Below are 27,574 nucleotides of genomic sequence, written 5' to 3'. Positions count from 1 at the left end.
ACAGTATTAAATTTTCAAATGTCTTCCCAGCACCATTAAATCCAGACTCCTCAGCCTGGCCTCAGGGCTCTACTGGCCTCTGCTGTCCTCATTTCTAGCCAGTCTGGCCTTGCTGCTCTTGGGCAAAACAGGGCTTTTCTTGCTTCATTGGCTACCCAGCTAGGAGGTGCCAGGGTTTGAACCCAGGCACGAGCCTTGGAGCCAAGCTGTTAATCACTACACTGTACCACCTTTCTAGGATGCCTGGTCTCAGCAACACCTATAACAAAGAAAAGACAGGCCTGAAAATGAAGTAGCGAAGAGATTGGCTGGGTCACCCAGGACCCCCAAGCTTGTAGAGCCCCCCTTGGTCTCATTGGCAAAGAGAAAGGCTTGATCAAGTCCAGCAGCCAAGTTTTGTAGGTCCAATAGAGCAACTCCTGCCAAGGGGGAGGAGCTTAGAGACCTTTTATAACCTCTCCTGGTGTAAAAATGATGGGCAGCTGTAGTGACCAATCCTAAATCTGAGATCTCATAAGAGGGTGGGACTTCACGGCAGGTCCTGCTGTGTTCTCCACTGGAAGCTTCACATAGTGAGCTCAGTGTCTGGACAGAGCAGACTTCTTACAGGAATTCTGCAAATGCCTCATATTCCCTTCCTTTATTGCACTATGGATGGATAATTTATCATCTGAGAAGGGAGTATAGATCCCAGTGTAGCTTGCTTAATAGTCACGGTAGATTAATTCCAACTTTTCCCAGGAGTGAGGGGGGGAAAATCCCTGATCGCCTGGGAGCATCAGGGGGCCTTGAGGCTCACAAAGGGGGGCTTGACGGCAGGTCTCCCAGATTGCTGTGATGCATTAATGACCCAGCTGTGGGCAGAGCCTAGCCCAGGGCCTGACGCACATTGATGGACTTGTTTAGTAATTATTCTTGTCCTGGTTTGGACAGAGTTCAGGAAGACATGCTTCTCTCTGAGGCTCAGGGTAGAGTGAAGAAAACACCAGCTCCAAGGGGACAGCTTCTAGAACCAGTCAAGCCCTCATTCAAATCCCCACTCCTCCACGGGCTAACTGTGTAACCTCGGACAAATCACTTCCCCTCTCTGTGACCCAGTTTCTTCATTTGTAAAGTAGGGATATTAATAGTATCTCCCTCAAAGGGTTGAGGAGAGGATTAAAGGAGTGGTTAGAGGATTAAAGGTGAGGATTCAGGAGCGTGCTTAGAACATGTAGGAAACACTAGACAATAGCTGTTTTTGCAGCCGGACAGACCTGGGTTTGAATCCTGCCACCAGCACTGACTACTGTGTGATTTGGCTGAATGCCTTGACTTCTTTGGACCTCCGTGTCTGTATCTGGAAATGGGATTGCTAACAGTCCTTGCTTCCAAGGGTGGTGGTGAGCATCCTCTAAGCAAGGCATGGGTGAAACTGCTTAAACCCCAGGCCTGGCAAATGGTAGGTACCGTCGGTGTAAGGGAAGCCCCTCCTGCGAGTGGCAGGGGCCTGCTGCCGTGCTCTGAGGAAAGCTGGGGCCCTTCCCAGCTGCCCCGCCCCAGTTGTGACGCCCTTACCCCTGCCTGTCTGAGGGGCAGGAAGGAAGTGAGGAGGGCGCCCGCAGCTTTCCCTTTTCTGCCCTGTTCCAGGCTCCTGGCTCCTTCCCTGCTCCAGGCTCCTGGCTCCTTCCCTGTCAGCGCCTCGGAGGAGGGGAGGCAACACCATGGTCCCCCGCGCGGCCGCCATCCGCCAGACCTGCTGCTGCTTCAACGTTCGCATCGCCACCACTGCCCTGGCCATCTACCATGTGGTGAGTGTGCAGGCGGCCCGGGACACTGTGTGTGCGTGTGTGCGTGTGTGCGTGTGAGGGTGGCCCCGATCTATGGAGACCCCTCGAATGGGAGGACCGTTGCTCACCACCTCCTCTTGGAACCCTGGACAAGTCCCTTCCCTGCTCCGGGCCTTGGGCTCCCTCTCTGTCCAAAGCGGGGGAGGGGACCCTGCAGCAGTGGCAGGAGTGGGAGGAGGGGTCCTTGTTCTAAGCAAACATACCTCACAGTCTCTCTGAGGCTCAGTTTCTGCCTCTGTGAAATGGGACCTTTAGCAGCCACAAGTTCATCCAGGTACAAACGGAGGGAGCAGCAGATGTGAAAGTGCTTTGGAAGCCAGGAATCTTGAGAGAAATGTGAGCTGGGATCATTGTCAGGAAATGGGGTCAGGTCACAGGCATGGCTGCGACTCTTCCCCTGGGGCCTGGGCTACTGGAGGGGATGAGAAGCGCGAATCTCCCCTTTGTGCTTCCAGAGGGGAGGGAGGGGGCTGTGTCCTGTTAGCTTACATATGAGCAGGGTGCCTGGCCTGGCCTGAGCGCCTGTGGGCCCAGCCGAGGAGGAACGGGGCCCAGAGGTCCCCCTTTGGAGGCTGGTGTGCACAGCCGGGTACGGAGGCTTGTCTCTTATTAATTCAGAGTGACTCTGGGCGAGTCACAGCTCCTGGGGCCAGAGGCTCCCCCTCTGTCTTGGTGGCTGAAGGTTGGGGCTCTGTTCTGCCCTGTCCAGAACTATCCCCCCAGCCCACAGCTCCAAGCCACACCCAGCTCCCCCAGACCCGGGGGCCTTCCTCCCAGGGTGACTCAGGGCCTGTGGTTAACAGTTCTTTTATGAGCCTGGAAGGGCTTCCTCAAAATTAGCCTAAATCTGGCACACTGTGGTGGGCTGCTGTGAACTTCTCAGACCTGGCTGCATCTGCTTCCTGCCGCACGCAGAGCAGGCAGGGCTGTTGGCAAGAGCCCAGCCTTCGGAGGGCTGGTGCTCTTCAGTGTTCGGTGCACAGCCTCTGGACAGACTCCTGCGTGCAAATCCTGGCCTCATCAGTGCCTAGCTGTGCAGCCTCAGGCCACTTACTTAACCTCTCTGAATGTCCGTTTCCTCATCTAAAAAATGGGCATGAGAATAATACTTCTCTGATAGGGTTGTTCTCAGGATCAAGGGAGTAAATATCTACAAGGCACAGAGCAGTGCTTGACAGGTATTTGAGTGCTTTATTATTAGCAGTGCCTCAGACACGGAGCCTGCTGCCAGCACACCTGTAAGTCAAGCAGTCAGACCCCAGAACACTGATTTTGGGCAGGGCTCAGAGGTTGCTCTGCCTAGCTTCTGCCAACGCAAGAGTGCTCCTGAGAGGAGTGAATGGCACTTGACTGTCCCCAGACCAAGTCCTTAGGGCCTCTTCAAGCTCTGAGATTGTGCAACATTCTTGGAAACACAGTGTAGTAAGCAGGGGTGTCCCCGTGGGAAGCAGGCCCCTGGGTCCCTACCCCTGCTCTGCCACTAACTGGCTATGTGACCTTGGACAAGCTGCTCCCTTGGGCCTCAGGTTTTCCTTTATAAGATGATGGACAAGAGGGTATGGACCAGCTCAGAGGTCTCAAACTCCAGTGCCTCCAGGGGCCAGGCAGCTCCTGTAAGTGAGCATAGTGGGGCAGATGGACCTTGCCGTGGCCTGCAGAGCCTGTTCTGGGTCTATTCTGGCGGCCGCTCTCTGTTTCCGCTGATTGTTGCCATGGAGGAATGTGGGCCCCAGCAGCCGCTCTTTTGACATTTGGAGAAACAGGAAACAGAGGCTTTTATGTCACAATTTCTGCTGTTTCCATGTTGATGACTGGTCTGAGGTAAAAGAGAAATCCCTGTGCAGACCAAGTCAAATCCACTTGCAGGCTGCTGGGCCCCGAGTCTGCCCTGCAAACCCTGGGCTTTGTGACTCTTGCGGTTTCTTTTTGATCATGCCATCTGAGGTCCTCACCTGTACACAGTTAAGTGACATCAGTTCCTGCCCAAAGAGCTGGAGAATGTGTGGACAAGTGATCAAGGAAGTCTTCTTGGAGGAGGTGTCACTGGCAGAGGTGTAGAGTTTGGTTGTGGGGAGTATGGATGGGGTAGAGATAGGTGTGCAAAGGTGTGGAGGCTGAGGACAGTGGCTTGTGCAGGGGACACTACATAGACTAACCTGGAGGCTTTAGGTTGGGGAGCAGGAGGTGGGAGGGATTTGGAGTGACAAGCTGGAGGCTGGGCCTTCACTATAGGGCACTATTGATATTTGGGGCTGGAGAATTCTTTGTTGTGGGGACTGAACAGTACATTGTAAGATGTTTAGCAGCATCCCTGGCCTTTATCTACAAGATGCCGGTAGCACACCGCCAGCTGTGATAACCAAAAATATCTACAGATATTGCAAATGTCTCCTGGGGGTGAAATCACTCCCAGTTGAGAACCACTGTCTTTAATGTGGGTCATGGGGAGCCATGGGATGTTCTAGGGCCGAAGGCAGGAGAACAGAAGAAAAGCCTGGAAGCTGTACAACTGGCCCGGGCGGTCTTCTCTGGGCTGGAGTCCTTGATTGATTCCAGTGGAGGGTCGTCCTCCTGCTCCCTCTGTAAGAGGCCTCTGCTCCTTCCCAGAAAGGGCAGGGCCTGGGGGCTTTCCCTGTGGCCTGGCAGTTGGGTGGCAGGTGTGCTGTCAGGGCCTCGAACATCTGGATGGAAAAAGAGAAGCTGCCATCCAGATGTGTTGATCACCCAGATCGGTCGTCATCTGGAGCCAGTCATGGGCGACGGCCCTGCACACGGAGAGCTATTCGTGGACTGGACCCCTCTGGGGAGGGTTAAATCGGGCTCTTGGCATCCTGAGACAATGCCCCACTTTATTGAGTCATCGGGGTGTTGTTACTGGAGGACCTCCGTGTCCAATGGCTGGAGGACCTTCCTCAGCATTTCACTGGGTTTGTGTAGAGGATTCCCTGGTTCATGAACGTTTTCTGACTCCAACTTGCACACATAGAGGAGTCAGAGAACTTTTGTAAATTGGCCTCTTTGGTTCTGGTTTGTCTGGCAACCCAAAGCATGTCTGTCCCAAGTTAATGGCAGGAGATAGGAACCCAGAAGACCCTTTTGCCTAGAAATATCTCCCTCCCTAACCTCTCCTCTCCAAGCGCCTGGAATTCCATTAGAAATTCGTTGTCTGATAAAAAGCTTAAACCTGTGGTGATTTCAACCCTGTAGCAACAGGATACACCAAAACAAGGCCAGGAGGAAATGAGACTGATGCTGGCCATGGCTTGTCTCTGGGTTATAGGTTGTGAAAGCTCTAATTTTTTGCTACTTTTCTGTATTCTCTGTATTTGGTACAATGAGCATGTATTACTTTTTTTTTTTTTTTTTAATAAATTTATTTATTTATTTATTCATTTTTGGCTGTGTTGGGTCTTCGTTTCTGTGTGCAGGCTTTCTCTAGTTGCAGCAAGCGGGGGCCACTCTTCATTGCGGTGCGCGGGCCTCTCGCTGTCGCGGCCTCCCTTGTTGCAGAGCACAGGCTCCAGACGCGCAGGCTCAGTAATTGTGGCTCACGGGCCCAGTTGCTCCGTGGCATGTGGGATCCTCCCAGACCAGGGCTCGAACCCGTGTCCTCTGCACTGGCGGGCAGATTCTCAACCACTGTGCCACCAGGGAAGCCCCAAGCATGTATTACTTTTTAAAATAAATGTTTTATTTTAGAACAGTTTTTAAAAAAAATTTATTTATTTATTTATTTATTTATTTATTTATGGCTGTGTTGGGTCTTCGTTTCCGTGTGAGGGCTTTCTCCAGTTGCGGCAAGTGGGGGCCACTCTTCATCGCGGTGCACGGGCCCCTCACCATCGCAGCCTCTCTTGTTGCGGAGCACGGGCTCCAAACGCGCAGGCTCAGCAATTGTGGCTCACGGGCCTAGTCGCTCCGCGGCATGTGGGATCCTCCCAGACCAGGGCTCGAACCCGCGTCCCCTGCACTGTCAGGCAGACTCTCAACCACTGCGCCACCAGGGAAGCCCTAGAACAGTTTTGTATTTACAGAAAAATTGTATAGTACAGAGTTCCTGTATACCCCACATCTGGGTTCCCTGATTGTTAACATCTTATATTAATATGGCACATTTGTCACAATTAATGAGGCAATATTGATATACTATTATTAACTACCGTCCATACTTTATTCAGATTTCTTCAGCTTTTCCCTAATGTCCTTTTTCTCTTCCACGATCCCACGTTATATATAGTCATCACGCCTCCTTAGATTTCTCTTGGCTGTGATAGTTTTTCAGATTTTCCTTGTTTTTGATGACCTTGACAGTTTTGAAGAGTGCTAGTCACGTATTCTGTCAAATATTCATCAAATGGGACTTGTCTGGTGCTTTTCTCATGGTTAGACTTGGGCAATGTGTTTTGGGAGGAAGACCACAGAGGTAAAGTGCCCTTCTAAGCACTTCATATCAAGGGTGTGTACTTCCGCATGTCTTATCACTGTTGACGTTGACCTTGATCACCTGGCTGAGGTCGTGTTTGTCAGGTTTCTCCACTGTGAAGTGACTTTCTCTACCAGCGCTCTGGGGTCTGACCACTTGATTTACAGTTGGGCTGGCAACAGGCTCCGTGTCTGAGGCACTGCTAATAATAAAGCACTTAACCTCCATTATTTAAAGGAGCCTCTAGCGAATGCAGATTTGTTCTCAAACATGTCTTTCTTTTCTGTGCCCAGCCCCAGGCCAGCACATGGGCCTGACTCATTCCTGGCCTCTGCCCTCTAGGGATTCCAACCTGCCAAGGAAAAACTGTGATAATGGCGTTGCTGGATGACAGTGCTGGCTCTTATAGGGGCACAGATGAGAGGCCTTAGCCCAGCCCTGGGGTGGACGCTGGGGATTCAGCAAGGGCTTTGGGGAGGAGGCCGGAGTGATAAGGATGAGCAGGACTTTGCTTGGGAATGTTGGGGAAAACAGGGCAAGCTTGTGGAGGGAGCAGAGAGCAAAGGCGTGGAGGCAGGAAAGGCCAGGTGATGCTCTGGAAGCACGGAGAAGCTCATAGAGCTGGGGTCGAGGGCGGGATGGTTGTGAGGTGTGGTGGGGGAGGCTACATAGGTCAGCAGGGATAAGACAGGACCAAATGCCTGGCTGCTTTCAGGCTTCATGGTAGACGGATGGATCTCTTTTTGACCCAGTTCTCTCATTTCACAGATGAGTGAACAGAGGCCCAGGAGGGTCCCTGACTTGCTCCAGGTCACACAGGGAGGTGGGGGAAGGGCTTGCTCCAGGCCTCAGCTACCAGCACCCAGGTGTGTGGGATGAGCCAGCGAGTGAACAAATGAATTCTTTACCTGGCCCACGGCCCAGGGGTGGTCTGTCTGTCTCTCTGAGAGGCCCTCCTGTCACCCAGTCTTCATTTCTTCTTTATGGTCCAGCTCACGGGAAGCCTCCTCCTCCAGGAAGCCCTCCTGCTTGTCCTCTTCAGAATTCCAGTGGCCCTTCTCTCTCTGCTCCACTTTGGGATGGAAAAGATCACAGACCCGTCTCTATCACTCACTCATGATGTGACTTTGAGCAGGCAGGTGCCTTTGCTGTCTGAGCCTCAATTTTCTCTTCTGTTAAATGGGGCCAGTGGTCCCTGTCTCAAGGTGACTGTTTTGAGGTATTGAGCTGATGTGACCCCACTGGAGAGGAGGGCTGGCAGGCGAATGCCCAGTGTGGGCTGTGGGACGTGACCAGAGGCCACTCCCCTCTCAGGAGCTCATCTGTTTGGGGCCTAAAAATAGGTCCCAACTGTTAGGTTGTCTGTTAGAACCTCTGCCTTCACGCCTGATGCCCCCATGTGGGGTAGGGTGGGAATCGTGGCTCCTCCCCAGTGCCCTGGCCAAGGGGCCCTGGTGGGAACTCAGTTGTGCTCCCCATCTCTGGGGTGTGCACTCTGCCTTCTAGCTTATAAAATGTGGGAGCCATCGACAGGACCAGTGGACCCCCTGGGCCAATGGGGGGTGACACGCAGGGCCTTCTGGGGGCAAAGTTGGGCTCTTCCTGCTGCACCAGGCCTGGTGGGCCGAGTGACGGTGGCCAGTCATCTGTGTGAGGTGGGCCAGGACAGGCCAGACCCCAAGCTGGGCCTTATCGCCTCCCCACTTCCTTGTTCTCAGGCCCAAGGGAAGGGAAGGGAAGGGAAATAAGGGGCTTCTGGGAATGGGGGGTAGAGAATGGTGGTTCCAGCCATCGGGCATCACCTTGGTCAGAGGGACCCACTGCTGTCAGAGGGCCATAGCTGGGAGAGGCACCAACCTGGGGGAGGGTCCAGGGGCTGGTGCAGGGGCTGGGACCCCACTCAGACCCGGCCCCGTGGCTGGAAGGCAGGGCCTGGGTGGGCCGAGGTTCTTGGTCACCACCCTAGTCCAGAGCCTCCCAGGAAGTGAGGCTTTTATTTTGAGCCCAGGGCAGTGGCCCAGAACCAGGACTTTGCTCTGAGCTCACTATGAGGCCTGCATTGGTCTCCCAGGGGACCCGCACCCCAGCGGGGGAAGGGGAGGGTGCACAGAACCCCTAATGAGGCAGGAAGCTGAGCAGGGAGCTGTACAGAGTGAGGCACTGGCTCCCACCTTCCACCCCTCAGCCCTGCTGCAGCCCCAGCGTGTCCCTCCCCCTCCCCGAGCCCCAGTGTCCTCCCCTGTCAACTGGGGGCCAATAACTATGACCTGCAAGGTCAGAGACTCAAAGGAAACCAGGTGGGAGGCACACCTGGCACCCAGCGAGTGCCCCACACGTTGTAGCTACCCCTGGAGCCCCCATTTGACAGAAGAGGAAACTGAGGCCAAGCAACTTTGCAGCCCGGGGTAGATAAAGAACAAGAGCCCAGGTGTCCTGCTCGGGGCCCAGGCTCCGCCACTGCTGCTCCAGACCGCGGTGGGGGAGGGCCAGGCTTCTTGGCAGCAACCGGGTGGGGTTCAACGGTAATATCCGGGGAACCTCGTTCTTAGAAACACGGAGCCCACATGCAGAGATGCAGTCTCAATGGCACCTGCAAAACGGGGGGAAAATGGGAATGATAATTGAAGTTGCCTCATAAGGCTGAGGCGAGGACGAAGGACTGAAGAGTGCGTGTCAGTGTTCAGAGGACCTGGCCTCTCCTAAATGCTCCAGTAATAGTAACATTTACTGTTACGTGGGGGCCTTTGCCCTGAAGGTAAATAAAGGATTGATGTTTTATGGGGATTGTTTGGGGGGTGCAGGGTACTTCTCTAGATACTCAAGAAGTGGAGGAGGATGGGGGTGTGGACCAAGCCTGGAGGCTGACTCTGAGCTCCCAAATGGGTGCCCATAAAGGATGACCACCGCTCCCCCACCAAGAATGGCAGAAGCCACTGGGATTCACTGGGCCAGAAATTTTGCCCTTAGTGCCTGCTCGTTCAGGGGAATGCTTGCCATCCTGTCTTCTTTCATGGGGGCAGGTCTGAAAGATCAAAGGGCAGAGAGCAGAGGACGGGCCTTGCTGGGCTGTCACACGCGGGGCACAGGCAAGGGACAGGGCTCAGAGGATGACACACTGGCTTTCCTGGACGTGGTGCCAGAGCGAGCTGCTCCCGTCCTGGCACTTCCCACCCTGCAGGGTGATGAACCTTGGCACGCGCCATCTGAACCGTGTTCTCTGCCAGCTCCTGGCCTTTGTATGAGCTGTCCCTTCCGCCTGGGGTGCTCTTTCTCCCACCCTTGCTGACCCCAAAGTCACATCCCTGTAAAACCACATGTCCCCCTAGCATCTCCTGCATCCCTCCACTGGCCCAGCCACCCAGTAGCTACCATTTCCTGGGGGCCTCCTCTGTGCCTGGCACATGGTAAGCCCAAGTCACAGTTCCCCAAGAGAAGCTTCTTGCAGTTTCCTAAAGGCGTCTCACTCTCTTTTGCTTTCGCTCCTGCTGTTCCCTCTGCCTGGAACACCCTTCCCACTGCCCTTTGGGAGAAATCTTCTTTAAGACTCACTGCCTCTCAGAAGCCTTCCTGGAGCCCCAACTCCTGGACCCCAAGCTCCCAGCGTTTCCCCCCAACCCAGGGCAGCTCCCACCCCAACCTGCTGGGGTCCTGGGGATCACGTGGTCTGGCCTGGAGGCCCGGAGGCTCATCCAGGGCTTGGCCCAGCCTGATCCATCTTTGTAATCCCCAGGGTCTGACCCGGTGGCAACCAATCTCGATTTTATTTTACTTTTGCAAACCTTTTATTGATGCATAATTTATATAAGTGCACGTCTTGATGACCTTTTTCAAAGTGAACAGCCAGGTAACCTCTACCCAGATGGAGAAATAGGATGGGACCAGCCCCCAAGGGCCCCTGGTGTCCCCACCTCATCATACGCGACCCCCACTGACTTCTTCCAACACACGTAGTTCTAGAAGCACCCAGGGATGAGATTACACAACATGGGCTCTTTCTTTCTCTCAACATTGCGTTTGTGACCTTCCTCCGTGTGGCCGTGTGTATCCAGCTCATTTCCCCCTTGCTGTATAGTATTTCACTGCATGAATATATCACAGTGTATTTGGCCTGTTGTACTGGGGGAGGACATTGGGGTTGTTTCCAGGGTGGGCTGTTACAATGGCCACGGGGACCCGTGGCTTGGAGTCCACACCAAGTGCTTCTGCTGGTCACTCGATCTTTCTGAATCATCATCTTTGGTAGCAGACATATGTCACTTCATGTGCTCCTCACTGCAGCTTTGCTAGTGGGTGGAGCCTTCTCTCTGGCCTACAGATGAGGAAACTGAGGCACAGAGGAGTAAAGGGGCCAGGCAGGGTTGGGGGGGGCAATTAATAGTAGGAGGGGGCGGGGATGGGAGGGAGGACAGCAGAGCCGCAGCCTCCACAGGAGCCAGGCTCCCAGGGAGGTGAAGGCAGCCCGGCTGGGGCAGCAGCTGAGCCTTGGCTTTAGGGGGGGTGCATCGTGATGTTTATCTGGGCCGGCTGGGGAGGTGGCTGGGGAGATAGTGCTGCAGGGGCGGGGGAATGATCCCCATGCCGTCGCCCCCGATAAGCTGTGACAGGAAGTGTGGGGTGGGGTTGGGGGAGGGGAGCTTCCTCCTGACGCTGACACATCTGGTTCTTTTCTCCCATCCTCTCGCCAGACAGCCCCAGGGGACCCCCCCAGGGAAAACAGGGTGGGTGGGTGAGGTAGAGGGGGCTGAGTTTCAGGGTGGGGGCAATGAGGATGATGAGGAAGAGGAGGAGGAGGGTAATGATAATAATAATAATAATAGTCTGAGTGTGCAGGAGTCCTTGAGTTCTTAGGCCACCAGAGCCAGAGGATGTAGGGTCAGGGTGGAGTAGCCCTGGAAGGGGAGAGGGGCAGGAAGGGCTGTGCACTTGGGACCTGTTTCCCATTGTGCAAACGGCATTATCTCTGTCGGGGAGGGTTGAGGACAAGCCCAGGCCCTACTCCCTGTGCCGCTTCGGCCGAGGCACCCACAGTCCCTGTTCTCCTTGGATGTAAGTGGGTAAACAGTCCTGACCTCACAGACTTGTGACGAGAAGTGGAGTTAACAGACAGGAAAGTGTCCACGCACCGGCTGGCACATAGTAGATGCTCACTGAGCGTTGGGTCTCCCTGTAAATTTTACCCCCCTCGGAAGCTCAGAGGATGGGTTTCTGCCTGCCTGCTTACGAGAGGGTGGGTCCTAAGCCCCCCAGGAGGTCCGAGAGGGTGGGACCATGTTCTTGGACCAGGAACTGGTGTTGGATCCCCAGAGCCAGGGGATCTGGTGTCACCACCATCATAACATGCTATCACCTCTGCCATCAACAGCAGCAGCAACAGCATGGCCTTACGGTCATTGCAGTTAATTACCGCTTCCCAGCAGCCCTGCGGTTACCTCTGTCACCACCACCCCTGCAGCATCCACCGCCACCTCTATTATCACTGCCCAGAGGATCTTAACTGTCGCCAGCATGCCAAATGCAGCCACAGGGCAGCCAGTGCCGCCTCCCAGCACCGTCACCATTGTCAGTCCCGCCTGACCCTCATCTCTACTCCATTCAGCTGCGGCGTCACCACCGTTACGGCCACGGCCATGTTCAGTAGTGCTGCCATCCCTCCACCCTCCCTGATTCTTCCTCTCCTCCTACCACTGCTGCCACCTTTATTTCAGCTCAGGCTGCTGGTTGCTTCTCAGAGCCACCAGGAAAACAAGTAGAAATTCTCCTGGCCTCCCAGCCACTTCCTCCTTTGCTCAGCTTAGGGAAGTTGTGTTTGTTATTGAGAAAGAAGAGACGGGGAGGGGATGAAAATGAGAACTGAAACCAGGGAGAAGCCGAGGGAAGAGGTAAGAAAGGGGAATGGAGGGCGGAGGTGGCAGTGGGTGTGCTGAGCGTGGCCAGGACTGATTCGGTCATGCAGCCCGAGCCCTGGCGTGGCGTCAGGAGGACTGAGGCTGATTCTGACTCTGCAACACGCTCGCTGTGTGGCCTTGGGCTGGCTACTGCCTCTCTCTGGGCTTCACTTTCCCACCGGTGACATCCCCTCTTTCAGGGAAGAGGCCTTCCCTGCCTCTTCCCTGAGTTTCGCTGGGTCTGTACTGCTGGCTCTGAGCCTTTACACACGACGATCACTCCCTGGAATGCTTTTCTCTCCTCTCTGTTGGAAAACTCCGACTTATCCTTCAAAGCCATGGTCAAGCTTTTCCTGTTTGTGAAACCCTCCCTGAGGCTTCCAGACAGCTGTGATCATTCCCTCATCAGGGACCCTGAGCCCCCTGCATGTCCCATGTTGTGATTCTGAACACACTGGTCAGCTGTAGGGTTCCCCTGGGGACTGTGACACCATTAGGCCAGGGTCAGTGGTTTTCCCAGACAGGGCCTGGAGGCAGTATGTGCTCAGAGAGTGTTTACTGATGAATAAACGAGGGAGCAAGTGTATACCTGCCCAACAGTGTGCACTGATGGAGCGCTTGCTGTATGCCAGGCTCGGTGCTGGCATGTCATTTGACCTGATAGCAACCCTACGAGGCAGGTCCATTTATTATCCCCATTTCCCAGATGAGGAGACTGAGGATCATAGAGGTTAGTGGCTTGCTCAAGGCCACAGAGCTGGGGTTGGGGCCCGGGCCACTTGATTCCAGCACCCTGACTCTTAACCACGTGATCTCACCATGTGGAATTAAGGTACAGTGAGTGAGAAGATACTATTATGGAGGAAAAGTTGGGCGAGTGAATGCCGTCTGCCTGGGCATTGTGGGAGGAGAGAAGCCCCGTTCCTGTCGCAGGAGGGCATGAGTCATGGCCCAGGCAGGTCCTCAGAGCTCAGGGAGAGGGCAGCTCTGTGTCCAGGTGGAAACCAGGGGCGTGAGGGGAAGGGGAGGGCCAGGTGGCCTGGGAAATCTGGACTCTTGGAGTTTCCTGGCCTCTCCCAGCTTATGCTATAGGTAAGCCAGGTACTTTCTGGAGTTACAAACAGCTCTTGGTTGGGGACTTGGGTGGAGCAGTGAGGGCCTTCTGATGAGCGGGGTGCAGCTCCGGGGTGGGAGACCCTGGGCAGCCTAGGTGTGATGTACTGCGGTTGGCAGGAGTTCAATCATTCCAGTGCGAATAGGGGCGACTCTCCACGTTGACAGGAGGAGGTAAACTGAGGCCAGGGAGGAGCCAGGACCTGGCCAGGGTTACACAGCTGTGAGGCAGTGGGAGTGGCCTCAAGTTCCAGCTGCTGTCCTCTGAGCTGCGGGTGTCCAAGGATGGGGGTCAGCTGCCGGGGGAGAGTGGGCAGATGGTGGGTGAGACCAGGGCTGGGCCCCAGAGCAACCACTCAGCCTTGAGTGGGGCCTGGACCCTGGGAACCCAGGCAACAGGGTTCACATCCCAGCCAGGCCGTGTGACACAGGGCGTGTGAATTTTCCTTGCTGAGCCTCCATTCCTCATCTATACCATGGGGAAAATGTTGCCTCTCTTGCAGGGTTTTGGGAGATGGTGGTGCAAGCCTGTGTGTACAGGTCCAAGCACACAGTAGGTGCACAAGAAATGTCAATTCCTCTCCACCCCATCTCCTAGGGAGCTGAGACGCCTATCTTTCTCCTGGATCGGGGACTAGTGTCTTCCATTGAAGGTTAGGGGCCAGCAGAGGGTCTGAGTCAGACTCTGAGATTGCCCTGCTCTGTGACCTGGGGCTAGTTCCTGCCTTCGGTGAGCCTCAGGGTTCTCGTCTGGCAAATGGGGACAGAATTATCTCCCTCTCTCTACAGGACGGTTGAGAAGGTGAAATGGGGTAAAGGATGAGGCTGGTTTTAAACACAGGTGGTTTTTACAAAAGCAGAAATGCTTCTGGTGTCTGCTGCTGCTTCTTGCACAAGCTGTGGGAGGTGGAGGAGATGGCAGAGGGACGAGGAGGTGGGTGCCCTGCTGACTCTGCTGGGCACCCACATGGGAGTGGGCGAGGAGGGCAGGCCTCAGGCAGAGCCAGGAGGCTGGGAGATGCTGGGAGGACAGTGGAGGGGGGAAGAGAATCAGATCCAGGACCCACTGGCCTGGGTTTGAATCGTGGCCTTACAGGTGATCAGCTGGGAGGCTTTGGACAAATTACTGGACCTTTCTGAGCCTTGATTCCCCATCTGTGATATGCGGGTGGGAGCATTAAGAACAGTCCCTCGGCTGGGTTTGGGAGGATCACTGGGATGGGGTGGGTGGCAAACCTGGCATGGAGTCAGGCTGTACAAATGTCCCTCCTCTTCCCTCCCCTTCCTGGGGTCCCAGGATATTCAGGAGGGGTGGTTGGAGAGGGGTAGCTGGGACGCTAATGGCAGGATTGCAGACCTGGTGGCAGGGCTGTGGGGGATGTTTGGGGCCAGAATTGAGGATCTGGAGAGTGGTTTGTGGGTTAGCACTGGTCTCCAAAGTGGGGTGATACCCAAGGTGACCACTGGGGTCTCAGAATGACAATATTAGATTTTCTAAATTTGTCAATCATGTTCTTTATTCATTTCTGGATTTTTTTGGTATGTGTGTTTTATGATGTTCATTATAAACCAAGACAGTAGCACATGCATATAATTTGGAAATCAAGAAATAGAGAGTAGTGTGTGCAAAAGGTTTTGTTGACAGGCACATGATTGAAATATCTGAGCCCTCTGGGGTCGGGGCTAGCAGGGCTCTGAGGTGACTTGGGGAGTGGGGTGTGTGGGAAGGCATCAGGATAGCACTGGGACACTGGGACTCCAGTCTCCACTTTGTCCCCAACTTGCTGTGTGTCCTTGGGCAAGCCACCTAACCTCTCTGAGCTTAGAAAACAAGCAGAAGGAACTTATGAAATAAGTGGGCAGAGGCTCTTTCCAGCAATTGGACATTGGGGTTGTCTGATTCTGAGCTTCTTTCTAGATCTCAGACAATCCTGGACTCTTGGGACTTCAAAAGCCTTCTTGTGCCACGGCTGATAAATGCTAGTGCCCTTCTAAGCCCAGCTGCGGCGACTCATTTGTGCTCTGCTGGCACACCCCAGGGAGCCCCAGAGCTCCCAGTCTTTCAGGGTGCCCTGTTCTGTCCTGGACTGAACCGTCATCTGCCTCCTTTTCTCTCTCCCTCATTACAGGGGAAACTGGGAGAAGAGGGGCTGGAACTCCAGGCTTTAGGGGATGAGGAAGCTGCATTTCTCTCTCCGAGCTGTTTCCTGTGGGTACCAGCCACAGCCCCCGCCATGTCTGCTTTCCGCTCTGAGCTGTTTTCCACTCTCCTGGTGAAACAAAGCCTTTCTGGTTCACCCCACACCACGTAGAGGGGGCAGCTAGAGCAAGGTCACTGTCAGCCCCCTGGCACTCTCCTCACCGTACTGCTCGACTGCCCCACGTAAGCTCACACCAGCCAAAAGCAGATTATACTTGCTGAGTACCCACTGCCAGCCTCCAAGCTCAGTGCTTTGCAAATACAATGCAATTTATTCCTTATTAAATCCAGTGATTGCCAGTTTCCAGATGAGGGAATTCAGAGAGGTAAAGTGACTTGCCCAAGGTCACGTAATGACCTGGATTCAAATCCATCTCTGACTCTGGAGCCCAGCTCCTCATCAGTCTTCTCTGCTGTCCCTTTCTGCCCCCTAAACAGGATGTAATATGGTAGGAAGACAAATTGAAACCTATGTCTGAGCTAAAAAAACCCCACACAATCAGCTAGGGGGAAACAGATGGCGGGTGTCTAGTTGCTTGTCAGCTGAGCGTCAGTTACTAGTGGAGGGCCGCCTAGAAAGCCAGTGTAAACTTAGGCCATATTAATAGAGGTAGGACATCCACTACTAGGGAGGAGACATCCTGTTGGCAGTGTGGGCAGATGGCATCTGGAGAAGTGTGTGTGTATGGTGGGGGCAAGCCTTGCTGTAAGGACATGGACACACAGAAGATTGTGAGTTCCCCGTGGTTGGAAGCATTTAAGTAGAGGCTGCATGGCACAGTATTCTTGCATTAGAAGATGGAGGGCAGGGGTAAGGTGACCTCCAAGGTCCTTTCAAACTGCAGTTTTGTGGCTGGACTTCAGTTATTGCCAGGGCCATGGCAACACTCATGCCCATCAGATTTGCCCCTTCTCTGTCATTCTTAGCAAGGGTCCCCTGAGGGAATAGGGTTTATTCGTTTATGCATCCATCCCTCCATCCATCCTTCTGTTCATTCATCTACAACAGCTAGAGCAGTGAACAAGAGAGACAGAGTCCTTCCCTACCTAGAACCTATAGTCTAGAGGGAATAGTAACAATAATAATAGCATAGATTGAGCGCTTACTATTTGTCAGGTACTCTAAGTGAATTATCCCATCTGGCTCCCCTACAACCTTATGAGACAGGTATTATTATTATCCCCATTTTGCATATGGGGATTGAGGGGCCATGGGGTCTGGGATTCACAGGTCAGATGCTCCCAGGCCTGTGTTGATGATCCCAAGAACTTGAAGTTCTGTGACGCTCAGATGCTGTGACTAAGATCCCATGATGCTCAGAACTTGTCATTATAAAAGAGGGTGCAGAGCAGGGGCCCAGTCACTGGTGAGAGCCCTCACTCTCCCCCACTTCCTCAAGCCTGACCTTCAGTAGTCACAGTTATCGCTTTATGGATAACTGGGTGTGGTTCTAAGTGCTCTCCTGGGATGTTCTCATTTACTCCTCACATCTGCCTCCTTAGGTAGCTATCAGTATTATTCTCATTGTACAGATGGGAAAACTGAGGCACAGAGAGGTCAAGTAACTTGCCCAAGCTCACACAGCTAGGAAGAGGAAGAAGGAGGAACTACGAGCTTGAGCTGTCTATCTGTACAGGCCACACTTTACCTGGGATGCCCCACTGACCCGCATTCCATCTCCTCCAGGACCCCTCCTCACAGGCCCTGACTGCACGCCGTCGGGGTGGGAGGGGTTGGTGGTGGAGCTGTGCGGGCCCCGGCTCACTAATGCTCTGTTCTGCCCCCAGATCATGAGTGTATTGCTGTTCATTGAGCACTCAGTGGAGGTGGCCCACGGCAAGGCCTCCTGCAAGTTCTCGAAGACAGGCTACCTCAGGATCGGTAGGTCCAGGGGAAGCCGAAGTGGGGTGGGGTGGCAGGGGGAAGGGCACCGGCTAGGGGTGGAGTTGAGGCTCTGCCACTTGTCCTTTTTGACGTCTGCAAATGGAGAAATTCCACTTGTTCACACCGAAGTCTCCAGGTGTGAGAGCAGATAGGATGGCGCTTTGCAAACCTAATCAGCTTAGAAGGGTGACAGCGGGACTCTCCTGCTCAATGGCAGCCCGTCCCCCAGAATAAAATCGCAACTCTTCACGGTGAGCTCCAGCCCCTGCTGACCTCTCTGGCCGCATTCCCACACCTCGTAGCTCCCTCCACGCTCCCCCTCACTCCCCACGCTCCAGCTGCACTGACCCCACCAAGCTGGGCCCTGTCTCGGGTCCCTATCTGGACTCCTGGTCACTCGGTTCACAGGTCACCTCCTCAGAGGCCTTCCCCCACCTCATCCCGGTTAAAGCAGACCCCAGGCCCCCTTCCCACCCTGCACCCTCTGTTATACTGTCCTGTGTTACCTGAATTGTTCTGTTTGCCCGTCAAGACTGAGAACTTCAGGAAGGTGGGGCCTGGGCTTTCTGGTTCACTGGCATAGTGCCCACACCAGTGGTTCCCAAAGTGTGGTCCTTGGAACCCCAGGTGTGGGTTCCTGGGAGCACTTCTGGGCCCCTCACTGCTCTCTTTGCCTTTCAGCGGAATTGATCTCCAGCTTCCTGCTCATCACCATGCTTTTTATCATCAGCTTGAGCCTGTTGATCGGCGTGGTCAAGGTGAGTGCCCGGTCGGGGAGGGGAAGGGCAGCCAGGATCTGCGGGCTGGCAAGGAGGCCCAGCTGCCCTCCTGCTCCCTCCTATTCATACCCACTATGTGGGCAGCACTGGATGCTGAGAGGTGGGAGGTGGGTATTTGGAGGAGATCCAAACTGCACCCTAGAGATCTTCACACTTACCTTTTGGAAACCCCCTTTTCCGCACCAGATCCCTCAGGTCGGAGGCCTCGGTTCCCTGTGAAAATACACCCTCCATGCACGAGGGTGTGCACAGCCGGCTGTGGCCACTGCTGATCATTGACACTTTGGCTGAACTAGCTGGCAACCCACATCCTCTTGAACTGCAAATGGTGGCCGGGCATTTGGTAGAGAAAAAAGGAAGGGTCATTTTGAGGTCTAGGTAGATGGGAGAAAGCAGTGGGTTTTGAAATCAGCGAGAGGAGCAGAGGGGAGGGTGTAAATGCATCCAGCTCAGTGCCATCCAGCTAGCGGTTGAGAGAGAGAGGCGGGCTGTGGCTCAACCTCCTGCAGAGAGGAACCTGTCTGTCCCTTGGCCCCCAGCAGGGCAGCAAGCCAGGGCCCCGCCACATAGCCATGAGAGCAGACCTGGGAAAGAGAATCCTTCCTGGGCAGACAGTGGTGGGCTGGCACTCCCAGGGCCAGCAGGATGGGATGGTGATTTGGTGCTGGTTTGGAATGTCTCCACCTTGCCTGAAATGCCACTGTTCACTCCCTGGCTAACGCTACTCTCTCGGGAGCCCTACATTGCAGGGAGTGATTTCACCTTGGTTCCCGGTGGTCCATGCAGAAACACAAATGGTACAGCTAGGAAAATGGATCAGGTCGCCCCTGAAGCCTCTGAGCTTCAGTCTGGGCTGTGTCGGCTGCCTCCTGAGTGATTTTAGACAACCACGTGAGAAACCACGAAACCACCCTTTCTGTGATTTTTGTCCCCAACTGTGGGTTCCTACGCATTTATACCGGTCATAGTGGTCACTTGCTTTCAGCTGAAGGAGAGGGACTTCAGCCTCAGCCTCCCAGGGTCTCTTACTATGACTGAACATCCCCGGGGGTGGCCTACACAGAGGCAAGACCCATTGTTAAAGCAGCACAAGTTTTTTCCCCCTCTGGGCCTTGGCTCATGACAGCCCTTCTGCCACCAATACCCTCCCCTTCCCTCCTGCTTCTTTCCAGCTCTAGCCTTGGTGCCCCCACTTCCAGGAAGTCTTCTCTGATCCCTTCTCATTTGTCAAATGGACACAAAGTCTTTCGTCACTGGGTTCTTAAGAGCGAGTTGAGGCAGACCCTGGTCCTGGAGCCCCCAAGCGCTTATCTCTGTAGATGGGAACTATTCCCGGTGTCTCCTGGGACGCCAAGACTGCTCACCCTCAGGGCCTGGGCCTTACCTTCTCCCCACGCCCAGAGCCTCACTCAGAGGAAGGCATGTGGATCCCCATGGGGTGACCTCAGCCAAGCCCCACAGGTGATTCAGGAGAGCACCGAGTTCCCCGGGACGGAAGGGAACTGTGGGCCAGGGGGCCCGTGGAGCCATCAGGCTGCAAGGGACCCCTGACCATGCCGGGCCTGCCTTTCAGAACCGGGAGAAGTACCTGCTGCCCTTCCTGTCCCTGCAAATCATGGATTTCCTCCTGTGCCTGCTCACCCTGCTGGGCTCTTACATCGAGCTGCCCGCCTACCTCAAGTTTGTCTCCCGAAGCAGCAGCCGGGCGGTGAGTACGTCCCATGTCCCACAGCCGGCCAGCGGGGGAGGCGGAGGAGCCCAGGCCAGTGAGCGTGGGAGCCCCCAGGGCCCTTTCTAGTTGGTGAGCTTGAGCAAGTCCCTGAGCTCCTCCAAGTCACCCCACGCTTCTTATTTTTTTTTTAAAAAAATTTATTTATTTATTTATTTTTGGCTGCGTTGGGTCTTCGTTGCTATGTGCGGGCTTTCTCTAGTTGCGGCGAGTGGTGGCTACTCTTCGTTGTGGTGCACGGGCTTCTCATTGTGGTGGCTTCTCTTGTTGCAGAGCACGGGCTCTAGGCACGCGGGCTTCAGTAGTTGTGGCACGCAGGCTCAGTAGTTGTGGCTCGTGGGCTCTAGAGCGCAGGCTCAGTAGTTGTGGCACACGGGCTTAGTTGCCCCACGGCATGTGGGATCTTCCCGGACCAGGGCTCGAACCCATGTCCCCTGCATTGCCAGGCAGATTCTTAGCCACTGCGCCACCAGGGAAGTCCCTCACCCCACGTTTCTTCCTGTAAAAATGTGTCTTGAGATCATGTCTCATCAATGTGTCTTATGTGCATTACATGAGGAAAGCGTGCACAAGGTGCTCAGCATGTGGTAAGAACGGAACAAATGCCAGCCACGTGTGACTTTACACCATAGGAAAGGGGACATGCCCTGTTTCCCTCCCCAGCCCCTGTTTTGTCCCTCCTTTGTAACCACATTGAAGGAGGGAAGGTAAGGATGGTGAGCATCCTTTGTGGGACTGCCCGCGACGCCTGGTGCCAATCACAGCCGCAGTTCCCCAAAGTTGCTTTTCACACTTCCCCTGACTGTGGTCCTTGAGGAGGCTGAGGAGCTACATTATAGAAGGCCCTGGGCTGGGAGTCAGGAGACCCTGGTTCAGGTCCTGGGTTTGCACCAGCCCATGGTGTGAACGTCTGAGAAATGGACCTCAATTTCTTTCTGGGTACCATGGACCAGAGAGTCGTCGATGTCTCTGGCTGACAGTCTCTCAAGCTGAGGGGCCACTGTGTGCCCCGTGGTACCTGGGCCTCTGGGTTGGGGCTGACTTGCCGGTCTGTCTTCTTCCTCCAAAGGGCCCCTCCAAGGTCCCACTGATGACCCTGCAGCTCTTGGATTTCTGCCTGAGCATCCTGACTCTCTGCAGCTCCTACATGGAAGTGCCCACCTATCTCAACTTCAAGTCCATGAACCACATGGTGAGTCTGGGCTGAGGGTCTGCTCCTATCACTGGCTCTGTGGCCTTGAGCAAGTTGCTTTCCCTCTCTGTGCCTCAGTGCTTAGGTTGTGTTCTCTAAAAGTGGAGCTTAGAGAGGGATTCTTGTGCGAGTGATTTCCTGAAGGAGAGCTCTCGGGAAGAAACTTGAAAGGAATGAGGGAAGCAAGTTAGACAAGAGGAAGAAGCCAGGCAGACATGTGGCTTTAGAAGTAGTGCTGCTGGATCCCAGAGGGTGCCCTGGAGTATGAACTGCAGTGCAGAAATGGTATTAGTGTTTTCATTGCTGTCTAACAAATGATCCCCAAACATAGTGACTTAAAACAATAAACAGTTGTTACCTCACATAGTTTCTGAGGATCAGGAATTTGGGAGTGGCTTAGCTGGGTTGTTCAGACTCAGGGTCTCTCTTGAGGTTGCACCTGAGATGGGGCTGGGGCTGTGGATGCCAAGGGCTTGACTAGGTCTGAAGGATCCAATCCCAAGCTGGCTTACTGGCGTGGCTGTGGGATCTTTGGCTCTGTTCCCCACCGTGTGTGCCTTTGATAAGGCTGCTTGAGCATCCTCATGTCATGGCTGTGGGTTTTCCCCCGGTGAGTATCCGAGAGAGAGCAAGGAGGAAACGGCCCTGTGGTCTTGGAGGTCACACTCGCCTCTGCCACATCCTATTATTTGTGAGAAGTGAGTCTCTAGATCTAGCCCACACTCGAGGGAGGAGTGTCAGAGGATGTGTGCACATGTTTGCAAATGCCACAGCAGTTGTCCCACCAGAGCAGGAAGCTTCCATCAACCAGTCCTGCTTATGAGGTGCCCCTCGGGGAGGAGGCGTACCTCCCAGGTATTTCAGGATTAGGTGGTTCCGTCAACCAAGACTATCCTCCAGAGAAGGACACGGGTGTGGCCCACCACCAGCTGGGGGATGGGGGCACCAGCCAGATAAGGGCCATCCGGACAGGCATCAGCTGCATCTGTCTCCCTGGGTGTGCCCACCTGTCAGATGAGGCTGATGGTAGGTGGTACTGGCCTCCTAGGGCCCTTGAAGGGTTGGGCCAAGATAATGGCTGTGCCACAGCACGTTCCTGTGTGCGTGGAGAGCTGGCTTTTATTCCTCGATGTGTGGGTACTGTTAGAGTTCCTTATGGCCAGAGACACTGATGTGGCCCCCAAACCTGTTGCAGAATTACCTCCCCAGCCAGGAAGGTATGGCTCACAACCAGTTCATCAAGATGATGATCATCTTCTCCATCGCCTTCATCACTGTCCTCATCCTGAAGGTGAGTGGCCCCTGCCCCACGGCTCAGGGAGGGGTGGAGAGGCTGAGCTGCCCCGGGCCCACCATGCCAGACTGTTAGGAGGTAGGGAAGCCTGTCTTCCACCACTGCCCACCCCTGCTTTTGGCTCCTAACTCCAGCCCTCCCCACACCAGCCCCTCTGCCCACACATGGGATCCTCGGGGACGCCCCCTTTAGAGCAAGTGGATCTGCGAAGACCCACCTGTGTTCAGGGGTCGGGGACTTAATGTGTGACTCAGAGAGACCTGATCCAGGGGAAGGAGGAGTTATTTTGTCTGGGATTAGATTCAGGAAGACCTGGGTTTGAATCCCAGCTCTCCCCTCATTAGCTGTGTGGTTGGTTTTCAAGTCACTTCTTTCTGGGTCTTGGGTTTCACCTGTGAAAGGGACACCCTAAGTCTTGCTTTGCCCATGTTAACAGCTTTACGTGATTCAGGCACCAAAATGTAGATGGGCCCTGAGGTCATATTGCTAGAGGTTTAGTGATGAGAAGGATGGAGGGGATTGGTTTTATTCTTCTCAGGGGTAGTCAGGCCCAGAGGATAGAGTCCTGTTTCAGGTCCCAGTTCTTGGAGACATGGTGACAGATAGGAGTGCATTAATAGCAGCACAACAGGACTTCCCTGGTGGCACAGTGGTTAAGAATCCGCCTGCCAATGCAGGGGACACGGGTTCGATACCTGGTCCGGGAAGATCCCACATGCCACAGAGCAACTAAGCCCGTGTGCCACAACTACTGAGCCTGCGCTCTAGGGCCCGCAAGCCACAACTACTGAGCCCACGTGCCACAGCTACTGAAGCCCACATGCCTAGAGCCTGTGCTCCGCAACAAGAGAAGCCACCACTATGAGAAGCCCGCGCACCGCAACGAAGAGTAGCCCCCTCTCGACGTAACTGGAGAAAAGCCCGCGTGCAGCAATGAAGACCCAATGCAGCCAAAAATAAATAAATAAATAAATTTATTAAAAAAAAAAAAACAGCAGCACAACGGGAGGGTGAAGAGGCAAGAAAACGCTGCCGTCTTCGGGAGTCAAGGAAACCAGGGCAGTTCAGCTTGGGAAAGAAATGACTCAAGGGGGACCTGATCGCAGCCTCCAAGTACCCAAAGGACTCTCATGGGGATTCTAGAGGCCACAAGGGGGCCCTGTGGCCGGAAGCCACAGGGAGGCTGATGTCGACTCAAGAAAAGGAAGGGCTTTTAAAAGTGTTCTTTTCTGATTGTGAAAGTAACATATGATCACTGTAGAAATTTAGAAACTACGGATGAGCAGAAAGAAGACGATCAGCCCACCAACCACCGCCACTCGGAGAGCAGCACCTCTGATATCTGGGTGCATTTCCGCCCCCTCTTTTTAAGTGGGTGGTGTAGCCAGACATCACTGTCTCCTTACATCCCAGGCCCTGAGCAGTCTCTGCTCTCACCCAGTGCCAAACTGGAAGCAACTTCACTCCTTTTAACCTTTCCTCAAAGGACTGACCTAGCACAAGCGCATTAGTGATGCACAGAGAGAACATTCCTGAAGGCTTGGGGGGACCAACGTGGAGGTTTACGGCATATACTCTGCTAGAGAGAAACTGCCCAAACCCCACCACACACCTCCGTCCCTCCCCACCCCTCTCCTGTTCTTTATCTTCATCCAGTGGGAGTTCTCTCTGTACCCCGACTCCCAACCCTGCCTCACTGGCTACCCTTCACCTACTTGCTTTGCCCTGGCCCTTCGTACTTCATTCTTTCATAATTCATTTTTTAAATTTCTGCTCCTTTTAAGTCCCCATCATGGGGCTCCATAAAACAAGAGACCTTCTAGATGCCAAGACCTGCTCTCCTTCCTTTGGGGGCAGAGAGAGACTTACTGGCTATTGTTCCTTGAACACACCCCTGGGGACTTCACTCCCCACCCTGGAACCCTTCTCCCCAATTCTTACATCAATTGCTAAGAGAAAGCCGTTGCTCACATTATCTGACAGATATATACATCCATACATATAATTTTTCTGCATTTATAAACATGAGATACTACTGCATACACTGTTGGATAATCTGCTTTAAAAAAACAACATATCGTAAGCAATTTTGAAGACAACCTTTCCCACTGTCAGCTCTGTCTCAGGATGGGCGGGGCCACCTCAGGAGATGGTAAGCTTCCAGTCCTCGGGGGCAGAGAAGCAGGATCTGCAGGATTATTGCCAGGGAGGCTAGAGGGTGGTGCAGAAGCCTCTAAAAAGCTCCTTTCTGTGATGAGTCTGTGGGGCAGTGAAAAGGGAAACACCTGGAACACCTGAGACTGGCAGGTGAGGCCCCCTCCAACCAGAAGAGGGGTCTGACCTTTCAGGGTAAGCTGGGGATCTCCAGGAAGCGCCCAGCATCTGTCCTAGGTCTGCTGGGGCAGTGAGAAGGAGGGTCACAAAGCACAGCCTGACCTGGGCCTTTTTTCCAGGTCTACATGTTCAAGTGTGTGTGGAGATGCTACAGATTCATGAAGTACCTGAACTCGGCCGAGGAGAGGAGCAGCTCCAAGATGCTGCAGAAGGTGAGTCTGCTGGGGGGGGTCAAGTCCTAGCTCTGCCACTCACTGTATCATTTAGGGCAGGTCTCTCTGCCTTGCTCGGCCTCAGTTTCTCCACTCGTAAGATGAGGGTTGGACCAGAAGAAATGGGAAGATCTCTTTCCACTCTGATTGTCTAGGATTCTATTCATTCATTCATGCATTAAACATTTTCTGCTTCTTACTCTTTCCTGGACTCATATCCAACCCTTCGGATGCAGAGAAAACTAAGATGCCACCCTGTCCTGGAGGAAAGTGTAGTCCAGAGTGAATCTAGACACAGAGATCCAATTACAACTCGGTGTGAAGCACAGGGGCAATGGGATCACAGAGGAGGCACCTGGCTTCACCTGGGGTGTCAGGGAAGGCTTTCTGGAGGAGGTGACACTTGACCAAGGCTTAGACTGTCAGCGGGTACAAGTTAGCTGGGAAAGGGGAAGGGGCCTTCCAGGCAGAGGGATTAAGTGTACTTAGAAGCAGCTGATTGGAAAAGTGATGGGAAAAGTGCAGCTGGTTTAAATTACTGGAGGCTCACTTTCCTCAACTGTAAAATGGGGATTGTATTAGTCAAGAAGTTTTTGGGTTGCAAGTGTCAGAAACCCAACTCTACCTCACCTACGTAAAAAATAAAATGAATTTATTAGCTTATAGAACTTGAAAGTCCAATGTAGGTCTGGCTCAGGCATGGCTGAGACCTGATGTCCAGACATGATCTTATTTTCAGGATGAAAGGCAGCCCTTTCCTCATGGTAGCAAAATAGTTGCCGAAATCCCTAGGCTGACATCCCACCCTCTCAGCAACCCCAGCAGAAAGAAAGACATCCCAGAAGCATGTCTCATTGGTCCAGCTTGGGTTACAAGCCTATCGCCAAACCAGTGACAATTGCCAGGGGGATGAGATTCTACTTTGAGTGACCACCCCATTAGACATGAGGTCTCATGTCCACTCCCCCAGATCAGAGGGCTGATCAGTTCTTCTGAAAGCACCTGGACTGAGAATGTTTTCCCAGGGAAAACAGTGTGTCGTTATCAGAACAAGGGGCTTGATGCGGAACAGGCAGAGGCAAGTCTGTCCATTGCAGGAACAGAAACCGCATCTGTCTTGTGCATGCCATGCCTAGCACGTAGTAAGTACCCAAGGCATGCTAGTCGTCATCATCGTCATCAACATCATTTTGCCAGGGGTGGGGGCTGGAGCCCCTTAACCCCAGGTTGGGGTAGTGGTCCTATCTGGTCAATTCTCAGCCCTCATCTCTCTGTTTCTCCCAGGTGGTCCTGCCATCCTATGAGGAAGCCGTGTCTCTGCCATACAAGATTCCAGAGGGGGGCCCAGCACCACCCCCATACTCAGAGGCCTGACGTTCACCAGGCCCCAGCCCTGGTGCTGGGAGGGGCGGAGCTACCTCGCAATCCGCTTCTTTGCTTAGGTGGCCCCTGTGGCCTGGGTGAACCACCTGGCTGACTTCAGGACAATCCGCTTGTGTCCCGCTCGCTGGCCTGCTTTTCCTGCGGGGCCTGGGAGATGCTCACCATTGGGTCATCCCCTTTAGGCTGAATGATTGGGTCTCAAAAATTCAGTCCAATAGCACTCAGCTTCTTTTGATCAGCTCTGACATTGGTTTAAACGACTGGTCTTTCTAAAGTCAGTGAGTTTGGTGAAATAACTCTCAACTTGACCCGTTTTACCAAGTGGCCGACAAGTCAAAAACACACTTGTCATTTCAGTGAAAAACAATGTGGTCAAACAAAAGAGTCCCTTGTGTCAGTTTGTAAATAGTTGTCAATTCACAGAGCAATGTAGTCAAGTAGTCATCAGTTAGTCCTCCCCACCAAATACACACATCCATTTTCTTCCAATAGTTCCTTAAACAATTATTAAGTCAGCCAACCCTCAGTTAATTTAGAATAGTGATAAAATCCAATAATAAAAAAATCAAATTAGCCCCCCAAACCATTCAATTCAATCTAGTCCAATAACCGGATGCCCACTGCGGTCAATTCAGTACTTGTGAGTCCTGAATAATTGTTAATTCAAACGAAAATTCAGTCAGACAGTTGTCAAACTGTCATTCAAAGGCTAGTACCAGGAAGTAACTGTTGTTTCAATCATCAGTCTCTATAAACGCACAATAGTTTTGCTAAAGAGTTGTCATCCTCAACAACCAGTCACACGCAGCCAGTGTGGTCACACAGCAGTGGGTCCTGGGAAACGGGTCTCCTCATCCGCGGTCATCTCTAGTAATGAGCTGTCAGGCTGTCCTACAGCCCATCCGTTGCCAGACAGGTTGTAGGCTACCTAGTTCTGCCCGACGCTTGTGGTCAAGCAGAAATTCAGCACTGAAATCAGGCAAACCCATTTGTTGCACTAAATCCACAGGTTAGTTCAGTCAAAACAGGCAAACCCTTTGTAGGCACAGTCCCTGCCCGGGGGGTTCGTGTTGGAGGGGCCATAGGGAAGGTTTTGGTTCCTGCACCCCCTCTTTTGCCTGCTTCCCTGGGGGCTGGGATTCCCGAGGTCGCTGACCCAAAGGTGGAGATGAGGCCACAGAGGCGGGTTCTCTGGGGTCTGCGAGGGGGGTGCAGAGGGAGAGGGCTGTGCAATGGGCTCCCCACCACACCCCTGTGTCATTGCTTTGTGTGATGGGGAAGAAGTTTCAATAAAGCAGCAACACGCTTCTCTCTGG

At 53.7% G+C, this 27,574-nt stretch overlaps 1 protein-coding gene across 1 annotated transcript; it reads left to right on the top strand.

Moving 5' to 3' along the window:
* The first annotated feature begins 1,566 nt into the window (after positions 1–1,566).
* On the top strand, positions 1,567–27,574 carry LAPTM5 (lysosomal protein transmembrane 5). The gene is made up of 8 exons (XM_068539338.1): positions 1,567–1,790; positions 17,239–17,332; positions 18,017–18,093; positions 19,688–19,822; positions 20,913–21,035; positions 22,231–22,326; positions 24,783–24,875; positions 26,160–27,574. The coding sequence occupies exons 1-8, from the start codon at positions 1,704–1,706 to the stop codon at positions 26,247–26,249; spliced, it is 795 nt and encodes a 264-aa protein (XP_068395439.1). The 5' UTR covers positions 1,567–1,703; the 3' UTR covers positions 26,250–27,574.

This window comes from Eschrichtius robustus, chromosome 3 (genome assembly GCF_028021215.1).
Source record: "Eschrichtius robustus isolate mEscRob2 chromosome 3, mEscRob2.pri, whole genome shotgun sequence".
NCBI classification, from domain to species: Eukaryota; Metazoa; Chordata; class Mammalia; order Artiodactyla; family Eschrichtiidae; genus Eschrichtius; species Eschrichtius robustus.
This window is presented reverse-complemented; position numbering and strand designations above follow the sequence as displayed.